At 36.3% G+C, this 16,039-nt stretch overlaps 1 protein-coding gene across 1 annotated transcript in view; it reads right to left on the reverse strand.

Annotated features, from left to right (window-relative positions):
* Nucleotides 1–237: 237 nt before the first annotated feature.
* Nucleotides 238–16,039, reverse strand: part of LOC131060563 (uncharacterized) — a 116,229-nt gene continuing 100,427 nt past the window's right edge. Inside the window, exons 7-11 of the mRNA XM_057993831.2 lie at nucleotides 2,374–2,476; nucleotides 1,822–2,254; nucleotides 1,522–1,701; nucleotides 1,087–1,286; nucleotides 238–980 (exon numbers count right to left, since the gene is read on the reverse strand). Coding sequence (XP_057849814.1) covers nucleotides 852–980; nucleotides 1,087–1,286; nucleotides 1,522–1,701; nucleotides 1,822–2,254; nucleotides 2,374–2,476 — 1,045 coding nt within the window. The 3' untranslated portion in view covers nucleotides 238–851. The remainder of the gene's footprint in view (nucleotides 981–1,086; nucleotides 1,287–1,521; nucleotides 1,702–1,821; nucleotides 2,255–2,373; nucleotides 2,477–16,039) is intronic.

Consider the following 16,039-nt stretch of genomic DNA (forward strand, 5'->3'; position numbering starts at 1 on the left):
ACTTTATAATAACATTAAAATATTTAAATAAATCACTTAAGTCACTTTTAATTAAATTAATTAAATATAAAGTCACCTTTTTTATTTTATTTTATTTAATGACTTAATAAAAAATTAATTTAATCAATTTCTCCTTATTTCTCCACTTAGCCTTTGGAGAATGTAAAGGCTAAGAACTCCACTGAGATGCTAAAAAGGTGGGGACATTACATCCAGATTCAATTAGGACAAGCTATAAATGAAATGAGTTTGATATTTTCTTCAAGGATATAAACAATTTATGTAGTTATAAGCACAAAAGGTTGACAAATGGTATAGCATTGAGCCATTTGTAAACATCATAAACGTATAATCAAGATAACTATGATGAAGAAATTACCAATGCCAATTCCATTGGGCTAATTCACAGCAGCAAATACAAGCAATACTACTATCCTCAAGTAGTTGGAGTCACCAACGTTAATCCAAAACTCATGATAACTACCCAAGATTGAATGCCCCTTGTGGATGATATGCTTGAGCACATATGTAGATGCTATCAAAAACCAAGAGCTTAAAGCCAGTGAGGAAATTTTCTCAATCATAAGATAAGCTTGTCCCCAAAAAATGTCAGCCTTCTGAACTTAAGTCAAGGACTCAATATATCCACCACTTACACTTATAGTGGCTTTATAATGTCTATTTGACTTTTACCATGAAATGCGAAGATCAAAAAACATGTGCCTTAAAAAATATTAAAACTGCTTTTAAAAAGATGGGGCATGCATTTTAATTAAAAGAGATAAAACAATCAAAATTTGTATTAAAATTCAAGCCTTTAATCTTTGATATCTTGCTGAAATGCCAGCAAATTAATTCTGGCTTGTCCTTTGAAAAAAATGTTCGATTTGTAAAGCTCCTTGATCATTGACAGTGGTTTTTCCTTTTTGAGCTTTGCAACGTTTTGGCTGTCTGGACCAGAGTGAGCCTAAGCCTGTATCCTGGAATAAACAACATACTAGGTTGAATTTTGAATGAATTTCATACCATATTTCAGAATATTGAGGTGAAACTATTACAGGGGGATTTGCATTTTGGGGCACTTACCAAAGGTTGTCTTGGATTCTTAAGCACTTTTATCTGTCCACCTCGCCCATTGGCTCCTACAGCAATAAATTTTCCACTGGAAAGAGTCTCTTGATTTTGTCCTGGTGAAGATAATGAACTTTTAGCTTGTCTGCACCATTTCCCAGCAATTTCATTTGGTGATTTAGACACAATAGAGCCTCCTGTCATAGGCTCTTCACCTGCAAATACAGTCAATGATTTTGAAAATCTGCTCTTTACAAGAATGGAACCCACCTATATGAAACCTTCCAAAATAATAGCATGAATAAAATCTTATCTCCTAATGAAAGAAATGGATATTGAAAAGATTCATTCGAAATTTCACTATTATTCCTTATTCTAATGCAATGGTATAATTTATATTCTCCTAATTTAAGGATTGTCAAAATCTCCAGTGCAGATGAAAACACCCACTTATCAGTGAAGACCCAAGATGAGCTCGCCCCGCTTCCCTTTTAATAGGTAAGAAGGAATTATCATCGACAATACCCATTGGCTCCCCTTGCATTTCTTCATGTAAACTCAAAGTTACTGGCCTGTCTGTTGTCCAGTTAATTCCGTTGTCATTTACTCTCTCCAAATCATGTGGAACTCCTGTTGCAAATTTTAACGAAGACATTGGAAATTTCAGTATTTCTCTGTCATAAAGTCCTACAGCCAGATAGAGCAGTTTCTTTAATGGGTAGCCAAAGAATCAAAATTAAATTTCTTCACCTGGTATAGTACATTTTGAAGTGAGTGGGTATGAATGAGTATGTTGGACCCCTTGTTGCCCTTCATTTTCACCATTGAAAAGCTGATCTGCGTCATGAGATATGTGATCATTGGCATTTTCATCACACCTTATAATGCTTACATTGCTCACACCAAAATCTTGCAGCCTTTCAGTACCCTGCATAATGGATGAATCTCCATTCTTCTGAGCTGATTGGCATGTCTCTGATAATTGACCCTGAAACTTTTGGGAGACTGCATTGAAGTTGTTTAATGGAGTTGTTGATTTGATGTCTTGAGAAGTGTTCAAAGCGTTATATTTTTTAATAACTGAATAATCTACTTTCACTTGAGTTGCATTGGAATTTGTGAGAGACCTTATGGCTACATTCTCTTTTTCTTCAAGGGTCCTTTCAAGTTCCTGTACCCTTGCCTGCTTACAATCACAAAATGTAGTAGTTATTTTAAACTGATGTCTTTCTATTATAAAAGTATCATACTGCCTCTAATATCCATTTTCAATTTTTTATGATACTGAAGTCAACTCCTCACCTTTAGCCTCTTTATCCTCTCAACTGCCTTTTCCAGCTTCCGAAGAGAATGATTTTCACCCATTCCAAGATGATTGCATTTTTCTAGCAGCTCCTTGTAACTCCTGGAAGTATTAAAGGCAGCCGATTCATTACAAATGTCAACAAATCAAAGTAACAAATCTCAGTTGAATACATGGAAAGGGCCATTATGAGAACTTTAGATCAAAATCGAAACACAAATACAATAATTTGCTTCAGAAAAAGTATGAACAGTCTAGCATGAAGTTGCATTAAACGAACAAATGCTGGACAATAAAAGCATGCATTACTTGGCAAGTTTCTGATAAAGCAGTCAATATTAAAATTTTGAGTAGAACAATGTAACAAGATTGTACTCTTGCAGACCAGTCTGTAAGTTGTTGCGTTCTGCCATGCAAGTTTAGTTCAAAGCCAGCATTGGGCAAATTCAAGTACACTTGCAATTTGAAAGCAATAAACTTATTCTGGTCGAGCAATAGCTAAGGAAAATTCATCTGTTTGCTTCTGAAAACCATCTACAAGAAAAGTTGGATTTGAATTCCAACTTCAAGTCAAACTTGTTTTACTCAATAGATTTTTAACTTTTTCTTTATAGCACCAAGATGCACCCACAGCAAAAATATGTTCAGCTTTGAAGTTATAGACAACAAAATTGACCTGCACAACTAATGTTAATGGCCACAAACAAATTGTAGGTTTAAAATATTACTAAGAATACATTTCTTAACTAAGACACAATAGAAGCCCTTTCTCTCCACATTTATGGGAAGCTAAAGAGGCAAGACACCAAGTCTGCCATGTCCCATATGCATTAATGCTCTTCACAGACCTTAAAAGTCATAGAAATGAAGTCTTTACTACATTTATAAAACTCTTCAACGCCCAAGTTGATAACAGTGTAACACGGCTCATTGAAACTCCACAAGTTTCACAGAGTTGGATCATCTTGGATGAGAAATTAGCTGAGTAAACCAACTTTGACTAAATCTTGGGATCAATAATCATGGCATGAAAGTCTTGGCCAACTGAATCAGTCTCAAGAACCCTGTTGATTGGTAAGTCAAAAACACCTGGCCAGTATTTTAAAAAAAAAGCCAAATATCTCAACTTAGGATAACAAAGAAAGTGTGTACAGAACAACTCAATTCTTTGCACAAACAATGAAACTTTTCTTGGAAGATAGAACATTCTATCACCAAATGAAATTTAGTGCTTTGTCTTATCTAGAGAGCATCTTGGGTCATCTCAGTGGCAGTTTTAGACAAGAGTTGTGACCCCAACAAATATGAGTACCAGAATAAATAATTCCAACAAACATTTTTAGATTTCTAATAAATTTGTCCTTATTCATCTGCCCATTACAACTTCCCAAAGGACACAAGTAACTACCAAGTGTGGCGACTCTTTTATTGGTCTAGAGACATCTAAGGTCATCTGAGTGGCAGTTTTCATGTGAGGGAAAGTGGTTCACCAGGAATCAAATTCAAAATAAGTTTTTTTATCTAAAGAAAAATCTAGAAGCAATGGGCACATTGCCTCTTGATGAATGATCTAGTAAAGATCTTGGGTCATCTCAATGGCATTATCAAACAGGAGTTATAAACCCGAACAATGGGAGTACCAAAATAAATAATTTGAAGAACAAGTTGGTCCTTATCTAGGTGTCCATTTCAGCTGCCAGGAACGCAGGTCACTACCAAGCATACTAACTCTTCAGTTTTCACCATGAATCCTAATTATTATTCTTTATACTTATATTTTTTCGAAAGCTATATAATAACTTGATTCAAAAATTTGAAGAAAATAACCATACTATAAGACAAGCATCTCTCCTATAAGGTTTGCCCATTTATATGCTCTCAGTTGAAATAAAGATCATTTTGTTCAGTTATTCAATTAGTGTCATTTTTTTGTCGTTTGATTTGGTTCAATTGCTGTTACAACATATTAAATTTCTTGACTAGTGTATTGTCCCCTAAATTACCAACTTAATTCAGAATATTGTCTCAACTCAATTGTTGAGAACAAACCCTCAACTGGCCAAGGTAATCCTCAGCATAGTGACCAATGATCCCAGAAGTAGACTGAATAATGGTACCATCCAGAGCCTGTAATAAATGCTCAATATAGAAATTGATTTTGTTAATGCATGATAGCTTCGGTAAGATAAATGATCGAATGAGAGATAAATGAAGTCTATCATTCAATCATTTATCCTATCGATAATTATGATGAATAACTTCAAGCTATTAATCCTTCATCTGATAAACCATTCTTCATTTGTATATGATCAATCTAATTAGTTCGATCAAATGCTTAACTGTCGATTATCATTCTATAGCATAGAATCCCGATTTAATATCAGTTACATTATTTGTGTTCACCGATTATTAAATCGGGTTAACCAATGCAATCCGATTTATATCGGTTAACTTATTTAATAATAAACAAATGATTATCGGGTCAACCAAACACCGATTAGTATCGATGTTAATATAAGTTTGCACCGATTGATATCGGGTGATACACCGATTAATATCGGGTGGCAAAATAAACATACACCGATTGTTATCGGGTGTTAAGACAAGCATACACCGATAAGCATACACCGATTGTTATCAAGTGTTAATGTAAGCATACACCGATTGGTATCGGTTGTTAAATGAACACCGTGTATTATTATTGTGATTAGCAAAGGGGCACGATCAAGTAATGTCTTGATCGGCCATGTCTAAAAGACATGACCGGTCAAGGCATTGCTTGATCGCACCCAGCTTGCTATATATATCAAATGGCATTTGTGAGAAAGGACATCGAAATTAATAAATGCTCCTCTCACCTGCCATACAAAAGAAGATAGTCAGATTTATATTTTAAATCAGTAATACATAAAACAAGATATTATCAACTAGAATATAACTTGCATATTGAATGTAAATTGAACATCATTTACATGGTATCAGAGCTATAGTTAAATCGAACCTGAGGCTGTTCAATTTTGCAAATCAAGCATATATTCAACATCACAATTCTTTCAATGGCTAGCGCTATCAGATTTGAAGACAGACTCGGAGGAGGTGATGACTTCTCAACATGGAAGTTCAGAATTCAAATGATTCTAAGAGAAAATAAAGTCGAATCATTTGTAAAAACTAAAACTGCAGAACCTAAGACTGAACCTGACAAAACAACTTGGAGAGAGAGAAATGAAAAGGCTATTAAAATCATAGTTGATGGCGTAAGAAACAATATCATGCCCATCATAAGGAAACATGAAACAGCCTTCAACATGTTCAAAGCACTTGAAGATGCATTTGAGATATCTAATGTCAGTAGAACCTTGGCTTTAAAAAGAGAAATAAATCACATAGCCATGATCAAAGGAGAATCAATCAATGCCTACTTCATGCGAATATCTGCCCTAAGGGATGAACTGGCAACCCTTGGATATGAGATCCAAAGCAAAGAATTAACACTCATTGCTCTAGATGGGTTGCCTAGTATATGGGAAACATTCGTCCAAGGCATCAGTGCAAGGGATGAATTTCCAAAATTCGATAGGCTAAATGTTGACTGTCTCTAGGAGGAATCAAGGCAAAATAAGAAAGGGATCAAGCAAAAGAATATAGATGAAGATCTCCAAGTTCTAAATACGAACTCAAACAAGAAAAGTAAGCAGAAACAATTCAGGAAGAGAAAAAGTCGTCACGGCAAGAACACCTTCAAGAAGGACCTTTCTCAGATTCAATGTTACAGAGTGACAAATTTGGGCACTATGTTGCCAAATGTCCAGAAAGAGCTAAGCAAGCCACATTTGCCAAAACAAGAAAATCTAAAAGGGAAGAGGACCTCTAGAAGTATGTACTCTATTCAACACTCACAAACCAAGCATCTAATAAAGTTAACTCCTAGGTGATCGACAGTGGTTCATCCAAACACATTACAAGATTCAGAGAAGTACTAGACTCCATGAAAGAGGAAAATGATGAGGAAGTAACTATTGGAGATGACTCTACACATCCAGTCAAAGGAGTTGGAACCTGCACCATCAAACTAAAGTCAGGTGTATCATTACAACTTAAAGGAGTACTATATGTACCAGGCATCAAGAGAAATCTAGTCTCAGTATCAGCGTTGGAGGACAATGGATACAGAGTGACCCTCATGGACAACAGAGTATTGGCTTGGCCAAAGAACTCATCCATCAAGAAAGCTAAAACGATTGGTCAAAGACAAGGCTACTTGTATGAGCTATGCACAGAGCCCAACTTAGCCCTAATTCATGAAACTACAGATGCTAATGAAGTCTGGCATAGAAGACTAGGCCACCTAGATTTTAGAGCTTTATCATCAATGGGAGACCTTGTCACAGGTCTACCTAAGTTAAAGCAATATCATTCAGGGGCATGCAAAGGATGTGCTCTAGGTAAAAATACTAAGGGTGCTTTTCAGAATAGTACTAGGAAAACAAGTAAAATTTTAGAGTTAGTTCATTCTGATGTATGTGGACCTATGTTCGTACCTTCATTGGGGGGATTTTTGTATTATGTAATATTTGTTGATGACTACTCTAGGAAAACTTGGATCTACTTTTTGAAATGTAAAGAATCAAAAGAGATCCTTAATAGGTTTAAAGAATTCAAATCACTAACAGAGAACTGTTAATGCATGGTAGCTTATGCAAGATAAGATCTTCCTAACCTTCCTGTTCTGTTATTCATCTACATGCTTCATGTCTGATTTATATTACATATGATTATCGGATTGTACAAACATTGCTTATCATTGAGTTATTGGGTGAAATTAGCCAATACATACTTGCTATCGGATGCATAAACATTGGCACCGATTCACATCTGTTATCGGGCTTAATTATATCGAGCATATTTGTTATCCGGTTTAATGAATACACCGCTTCATTTGGCATTAAACATTGGTTAACAAATGCACCGGTTGGATTATATTCATCGTGCACTTTGAATCATCGATGTTTATCTGAAACGATTCATTAAATAGATCAGTCATTATATTATGATATTACAATATGCTATCGGGGGTTTTTGAACCGATAATCAGCATTGTGTTAATGGTATAAATGTAAAGGCACCGATCAATGGGTGCATTGATCGGTTCTTTGGATAGATCTTTCTTGCATTGATCTATAAGGTGATCATTTCCTGTGATTAATAAGTCATCAACATATAAAATCAATATTAGCATATCACCTTTATTTTTTTTGTAGTAGAGGTTAGGATCTGCATCATTCTTAGAGAAGCCTAGTCCCGAGAGATAGGTGTCAATTCTTTCATACCAGGCCTAGGAGCTTGTTTAAGCCCATAGAGAGCTTTCTTGAGTCTACACACATGAGACCCAACATCATAAATTTCAAACCCTTCAGGTTGCTCTAGGTTGACTTCTTTTGAGATCTCACCATTTAGAAATGCTGTCTTAACATCTATCTGGTGTACCTTCCACCCCTTTGCTGCTGCAATGGCTAATACAACTCTTATTGATGTATACCTGGCTACAGGTGCAAAAGTTTCTTCATAATCTATTCCTTCCCTTTGTGAGAACCCTCTAGCAACAAATCTAGCCTTGTGTTTTTCTATACTGCCGTCTGCAGCATATTTGATCTTAAAGAGCCATTTAGATGAAACAATAGATTTCTTAGTTGGCCTAGGAACAATCTCCCAAACATCATTTTTCATAATGGACTGATACTCTTCAGACATGGCATCCTTCCATACTTGATGTTCAAGTGCATCTGATACATTGTTTGGTTCGGCTTTAGAGAGATCATTCATAAGGGCAACATAGCTAGTGAATTTATTAGGCCTTTTGCTTTCCCTGAAGGTCCTTGAAGGAGCAACAAACTTCTGAGCTTCTGCTACAGTCTTGGTGGCCCATAGTGGTCTTTTCTTGAGGTTTTCTCTAGGTGGACTTTGAGTTTCACTTATAGTTTCCTCAGGATTCTCCCTCTGAAGCTCAGGAGTAGGATCTCTATCTATGCTAGGGGTGGGGATATAGAGTTCAGGGTCTAGAGAGCTTTGGGCTCTTTTGAAGGCTAAGTCTTCTTCAAAGATCACATCCCTACTTAGTTCAATATTCTTTTGACCAGGTATATAGATCCTGTAGGCCTTGGAGGTTTCACTATATCCTACAAGGATTCCCCTTTTTCCAGAAGGCTCTAATTTTAATCTTTTCTCCCTAGGTACATGAATATAGACAGGGCATCCAAATATCCTAAGATGGCTAATATCAGGTTTTGATATAGTAAAGATTTCCTCAGGGGTCTTATCTTCAAGATGAGAGTGAGGACATCTGTTTTGGACATATACAACAATGCTAGTTGCTTTTGCCCAAAGATTGACATTTAGATTCTGATCAAGAATCATAGCTTTGGCAGCTTCAACGATTATCCTATTTTTCCTCTCATCTATCCCATTTTGTTGAGGGTTATAGGGTATTGTTAACTCCCTCTTAATCCCTGAATTTTTACAAAACTCTTTAAATAATTCTGATGTGTATTCCCCCCATTATCAGTTCTTAGGGTTTCAATTTTGTTACCAGAGTAGTTTTTGTAAAGTTATTTCAATTTCAATTAAAGAACAAGTTATGAACTATGTATGCTATATATGGATATGAGGAATTATGTCAATGTCTAATAATTCTGATTTTTATCTGCAGGTCTGAAGGAGAGAGATCATTTAATATTTTCTATGTCTTCTCCAAATGCATTCAATTGGCATATATATCATTTAGGCAACCGGTCAATTGGTGTATTGACCGGTCATGCCTTTTATTCTTGATCAGAATCTAAATGTCAATCTTTGGGCAAAAGCAACTAGCATTGTTGTATATGTCCAAAACAGATGTCCTCACTCTCATCTTGAAGATAAGACCCCTGAGGAAATCTTTACTATATCAAAACCTGATATTAGCCATCTTAGGATATTTGGATGCCCTGTCTATATTCATGTACCTAGGGAGAAAAGATTAAAATTAGAGCCTTCTGGAAAAAGGGGAATCCTTGTAGGATATAGTGAAACCTCCAAGGCCTACAGGATCTATATACCTAGTCAAAAGAATATTGAACTAAGTAGGGATGTGATCTTTGAAGAAGACTTAGCCTTCAAAAGAGCCCAAAGCTCTCTAGACCCTGAACTCTATATCCCCACCCCTAGCATAGATAGAGATCCTACTCCTGAGCTTCAGAGGGAGAATCCTGAGGAAACTATAAGTGAAACTCAAAGTCCACCTAGAGAAAACCTCAAGAAAAGACCACTATGGGCCACCAAGACTGTAGCAGAAGCTCAGAAGTTTGTTGCTCCTTCAAGGACCTTCAGGGAAAGCAAAAGGCCTAATAAATTCACTAGCTATGTTGCCCTTATGAATGATCTCTCTAAAGCCGAACCAAACAATGTATCAGATGCACTTGAACATCAAGTATGGAAGGATGCCATGTCTGAAGAGTATCAGTCCATTATGAAAAATGATGTTTGGGAGATTGTTCCTAGGCCAACTAAGAAATCTATTGTTTCATCTAAATGGCTCTTTAAGATCAAATATGCTGCAGACAGCAGTATAGAAAAACACAAGGCTAGATTTGTTGCTAGAGGGTTCTCACAAAGGGAAGGAATAGATTATGAAGAAACTTTTGCACCTGTAGCCAGGTATACATCAATAAGAGTTGTATTAGCCATTGCAGCAACAAAGGGGTGGAAGCTACACCAGATAGATGTTAAGACAGCATTTCTAAATGGTGAGCTCTCAAAAGAAGTCTACCTAGAGCAACCTAAAGGGTTTGAAATTTATGATGTTGGGTCTCATGTGTGTAGACTCAAGAAAGCTCTCTATGGGCTTAAACAAGCTCCTAGGGCCTGGTATGAAAGAATTGACACCTATCTCTCAGGACTAGGCTTCTCTAAGAATGATGCAGATCCTAACCTCTACTACAAAAAAAATAAAGGTGATATGCTAATATTGATTTTATATGTTGATGACTTATTAATCACAGGAAATGATCACCTTATAGATCAATGCAAAAAAGATCTATCCAAAGAATTTGATATGAAGGACTTGGGACTCCTTCATTACTTCCTAGGATTGTAAGTACGGCAGAATTCTGACAACATTATACTCAACCAAGGAAAGTATACCTTGGATATTCTGAAGAGATTCGGAATGCTAAACTGTAGGCCTATGACCTCTCCTATGGAAACCAATTTACATAAACTTAAAGAAGCAGCAGCAGAGTCACAACCCACCGACCCTACTCAATACAGACAGATGATTGGATCCCTAATGTACCTGGTAAATACAAGGCCAGATATTTGTTATGCAGTTAATGCACTAAGTCAGTTTATGTGTGAACCTAAGGAGATACACCTGGTTGCAGTAAAACACATTATGAGATACCTACAAGGTACCCTAAACATTGGTCTCAAATATAAGAAAGTTGATATAGACCTACATGGATTTACAGATTCAGATTGGGCTAGAAGTGTGACTGACAGAAAAAGCACTTCAGGATGTTGCTTCAGTCTAGGTTCAGCTATGATATCTTGGATCAGCAGGAAGCAATCTTTTGTAGCTCAAAGCTCCACCGAGGCCGAATACATTGCAGCTTCTATGGCTGCCCGAGAAGCAATATGGCTTAGGAAGCTGCTTGTGGGGTTGTTTGGGGAGCCTATGAAACCCAATGTCATACATTGTGACAATCAGAGCTGCATAAAACTTTCAATAAATCCAGTGCTCCATGACAGATCCAAGCATATTGAGATTCCATACCACTATGTGTGAGATATGGTAGACAGGAATGTGATCCAATTAGAATATGTTTGTACAGGAGATCAAACTGCAGATATTCTGACCAAACCTCTTTCCAGAGTGAAGGTTGATCACTTCAGAAAAGGTTTAGGTATGATAGAAAGGTAATTTACTTTGTAAATCTGTATTTGCATATCAATAAGATGTTTAATGTGTAACTTCTTTGTCATGATAGGACATTTTGGATTTTATCCCCTGGGTTCATATCTAAGAGGTGACGATCTCTCAAGATAATGAACACTTGTATGTAGACATTATAAGGTGACGATCTTATAATGTCTAAACCAGTTATCATGTTGGATCTTTGGTGTGTCATGGATGTGCCATGATTGTGTTGTGGTAAAACACTTGTATAAGGTGTTAGTGCACATATCACAACTTGGATAAGATGAGAACTTAATCTCATATGATTATCTTTAAGTATTGCATGTTTAGGCAATACTGATATCACATGCTTAGTTGATATCTTGTCATCGCAAGATTGACGTGATGGACATTCTGTATCACGTGTTTAGGTGATACTTCATATCATGTGATTAGGTGATATGATTTTCTAGAGAGTTAGATTGTGTAAAGAATGCTAACTATCATTTGAATTATGATGCTTAATATATTATTTGCATTTATCTTACCTAGCTAAGAGGGAGTGTTAATGCATGATAGCTTCGGTAAGATAAATGATTGAATGAGAGATAAATGAAGTCTCTCATTCAATCATTTATCCTATCGATAATTATGATGAATAACTTCAAGCTATTAATCCTTCATCTGATAAACCATTCTTCATTTGTATATGATCAATCTAATTAGTTCGATCAAATGCTTAACTGTCGATTATCATTCTATAGCATAGAATCCCGATTTAATATCGGTTACATTATTTGTGTTCACCGATTATTAAATCGGGTTAACCAATGCAATCCGATTTATATCGGTTAACTTATTTAATAATAAACAAATGATTATCGGGTCAACCAAACACCGATTAGTATCGATGTTAATATAAGTTTGCACCGATTGATATCGGGTGATACACCGATTAATATCGGGTGGCAAAATAAACATACACTGATTGTTATTGGGTGTTAAGACAAGCATACACCGATAAGCATATGCCGATTGTTATCGGGTGTTAATGTAAGCATACACTGATTGGTATCGGTTGTTAAATGAACACCGTGTATTATTATTGTGATTAGCAAAGGGGCACGATCAAGTAATGTCTTGATCGGCCATGTCTAAAAGACATGACCGGTCAAGGCATTGCTTGATCGCACCCAGCTTGCTATATATATCAAATGGCATTTGTGAGAAAGGACATCGAAATTAATAAATGCTCCTCTCACCTACCATACAAAAGAAGATAGTCAGATTTATATTTTAAATCAGTAGTACATAGAACAAGATATTATCAACTAGAATATAACTTGCATATTGAATGTAAATTGAACATCATTTACAAATTTTAGTATTGAGAAGTTGTTGAGGAGATATCCCAGTGACCTGAATGTGCTGTCAGTAGATGCCTTCTCAAACAGCTCTATCACAAACATCCTTCAAGGGAAGAAGGTGAGTTCCTGAATAATATAACTCAAAATGGAGATATTAATAGACTACAGAAGCAAACTGGTTTGAAAGTACAAACACTGACAACTAGCAAGGCCTAAACAAGCAACCCTCTTTCTAGAAAAAAGTTCCATATATGGATCTCTTAGCATCTAAGGTTGGATAACCCAAGAATCTGAGCCCATGAATATCAAAAATCAGCCTAACGATATTCTTGATAACTCAGCTTGGACATTTTGCTAAAGAACCATAAGCTTTAAATAGATCATACGTTAAACAATGATAGTATAGAGCTTTAAGTGTGTCCTTTTAACAGATCCAAACCAAGGGCATAAAACTTAAGACATACAGAACTGTGTGGATAATATGTTGAAGCATGACAGCCTAGAGCCTAGAAAATATTTATCCAATCAGTAGATTCCAAGCCAGAGCCCCAAACCTATGACCCATATAGAACTGTGTGTTTACTGATTGCATTGAAGAAGCACCATCTTCGAAGAGATATCTTAGAACTGTATCAAAAAGCATTGGTGCTTCCAGACATAGAGTGAGGCATATCTTTTAATATGCACCCTTGTTTATTTTGTTTTATTTTTTGTTTTGAGTTTATTTTGGAGAATTAGAGAGAGATGCAGAAATAGGTATTGCAATAATCTTGTTTGCAGCGATAAGGTAAAACCAAATAACTCTTCAACTCACAATATTCAGAAATACCCACAACCAGCAATATTTTCAGACTTATTTTCAGAACTGGTTTACAATATATCATTAAAATAAGAACTACCCAAATCATTGAAATACATTACAATTCCATTTCCGACATACCCATTAATTCTAGAGTTTACAATATTGAATCTGCACTTACAACAAGCAAACTGGAAGCTCCAAACTTGGACACCACTCTCACAAATCTGTCCGACAGTGCATAAAATGAATATATTCTGGTTCCTAGGCCCTATACACCTCCTTTCAGCAACAAACCATCACCAAAACCCAAGCGCCTATTTACACAAAGCACACACATCCTCTCCCAACTTGGGGGGCTAGCTAGAAATGGTACAGCCAGCCCAAGGAAGAGAAGATATATAAAATGAACCCTCCAAATCTGTTTCAAGTCTCCTCCAATGGTTTGCCTTCTCAGCTAAAGATGCAAACTGAAAATACAAATTGAAATACTCTCCGAATGAAGCCCAAATGTGATTCTTGAATGAAACCACCGATCAATCTCCTAGGTCAGATCTTTCGCCAATGAAGATGTTCTTTGCAAAGGTTTTCATCCTCATAAAGCCACAAGATGAACAAGTTCAATCCAGCCAAGTTCTTCTTTCAATATCAAATCCAAGCATAATCAACGTGAGCTCCAAAAAGTGCCTTATAAAGGCCTCCAAAAGCCCACGCTTGTTGATGTATTTTTTAGGCACATGCGAACACAGAATAAAATACCCAAAAGAATCTTATCCTCTCTTGAAAAAAGTCTCTCAAATGCTGAAGATTCGCATATGGATCACTTGAGACAACTCCAAGGTTCTTGTATGTTGGGTCACGACGTGTGGATAAGCTCAATGGTTTGATGTAATAATGCTGGAATCACAAAAGGGACTTACGTTGAATTGTTGAATACTTGAATCGTTGGAACTTAGATCCTAACTACTCGCTTGGAGAATAAAGAAAGAGCAAAAGATGTAAGGTTTGAGGGAGTCTATTCTAATCCTAAGAATGCAAGAGAATGGGTGAATGATTCGATGGAATCCAACTGGGCGAGGTCTCACCATCAAACTGAACAATTTGACACAAGCTCAGTGTAATCTTCTAAGGTGCAATTCAAAGATATTCAAATTATTATCATCAAGAATTGCTTACCATTCAAGTTAATGCATAAACAATGGATATATAAATTGAAGTTAAGCTCATATCATTCCAGTTGACCACGCAAGGCACACTTACAATCAGTAAGAGGCTAGTGGTATGGACTAAACGGATTCCACACAAATGCATTCAACAAATTCCTGCACTCAATCTAATCAACATGAACATAAATTGAGAAGTAAAGACCATGCAAGTTGTTGAAGTAACAAATCAAATTCACCATAACTTCAATGAAATCAATTGTTCTTTACAACAAGGTTTTGGCAAAAATCTTTGCCTTCTCCTAATCTAACTTCTATTCTAATTGTTATTCTCTATTCTATTCCTCTATTCTATTATTATTCTCTTACTATTAACCTTTACAATAGAAGAGCTTGAGCCTTTTATAATGCTCTCAATACAATTCAGTAGTTCAGATCAATTTGAGATCAATGGCTGAGATTTAACAATGAAACCCTATTTAGGGTTTGTTACAACAAACTCTTCTTAGCCAGTGAAATAATTGCATTCAAGCTCATTATTGAATGTGAACCAATAGAAAACGGGGGTAGGTGCCTCAAAGCTTGTGCCTCCATGGGTGAGCTTGGTTCATTGAATCTGGACGTGCTGATGTGGAACTCCTCTGATTGGTGAGTGGTGATTGGGACGATGACTAGGATGCCATCTCATCTTGCTTGTAGACTTGGTAGATAATCATGAAGGAGTGTTGAGCAACATCTTTTGATACTCAACATTATCCAGCTTCAGCAGTGATGATGATGATCTTCTAACTTTGATTAACTCTTTTGAAACTATCTTCTTGAATGTCTCAATCATGGAAGGTGCCAGGTGTAGATTTTGACTTCCTCTTAGTTTTGAAGTATTGATGTTACCTTGGAATAAACTCTTGATGTCACAACTGCTTCTCTCCTTTGGAATTCCTTCTTTGTGACTCCCTTCATGTTGTTGATTCTTTCAATGCATCAAACCTTGAATAGCTGGATCTGCCCTTGTATTAGTGAATGTTTCTTTTGTAGTCACCTTCTTGGTATCCTTGTGTTTGCCTATGAGATCCTCTTGAAGATGTCTTCTTTGTATTTTGTCCTTGATGTTGAAATTTTCTCCCTAAGGTGCTTGTTCCGATCCTCCTCAAACTTGGTTCTTTTGATTTCTTTCTTCACTCCTTGCAAAACAAATAAATGAGCATCAAACACACATGATATATACCTTTATAATCTCTTAATTTGACATGATTTCTGATTTTATGTGATTTGCAAGCTTGATGAGTGCATTTAGAGACAAGGGCGCTCCTAAGGATAGGCAATGGAAGTGAATTTCGCTCCCAATGAGGAGCAATGGAAGGAAATTTTGCTCCAGTGAAAGAACAAAGGAAGTAGCCCTCAAAC

Source organism: Cryptomeria japonica, chromosome 8 (genome assembly GCF_030272615.1).
Source record: "Cryptomeria japonica chromosome 8, Sugi_1.0, whole genome shotgun sequence".
Taxonomy (NCBI): Eukaryota; Viridiplantae; Streptophyta; class Pinopsida; order Cupressales; family Cupressaceae; genus Cryptomeria; species Cryptomeria japonica.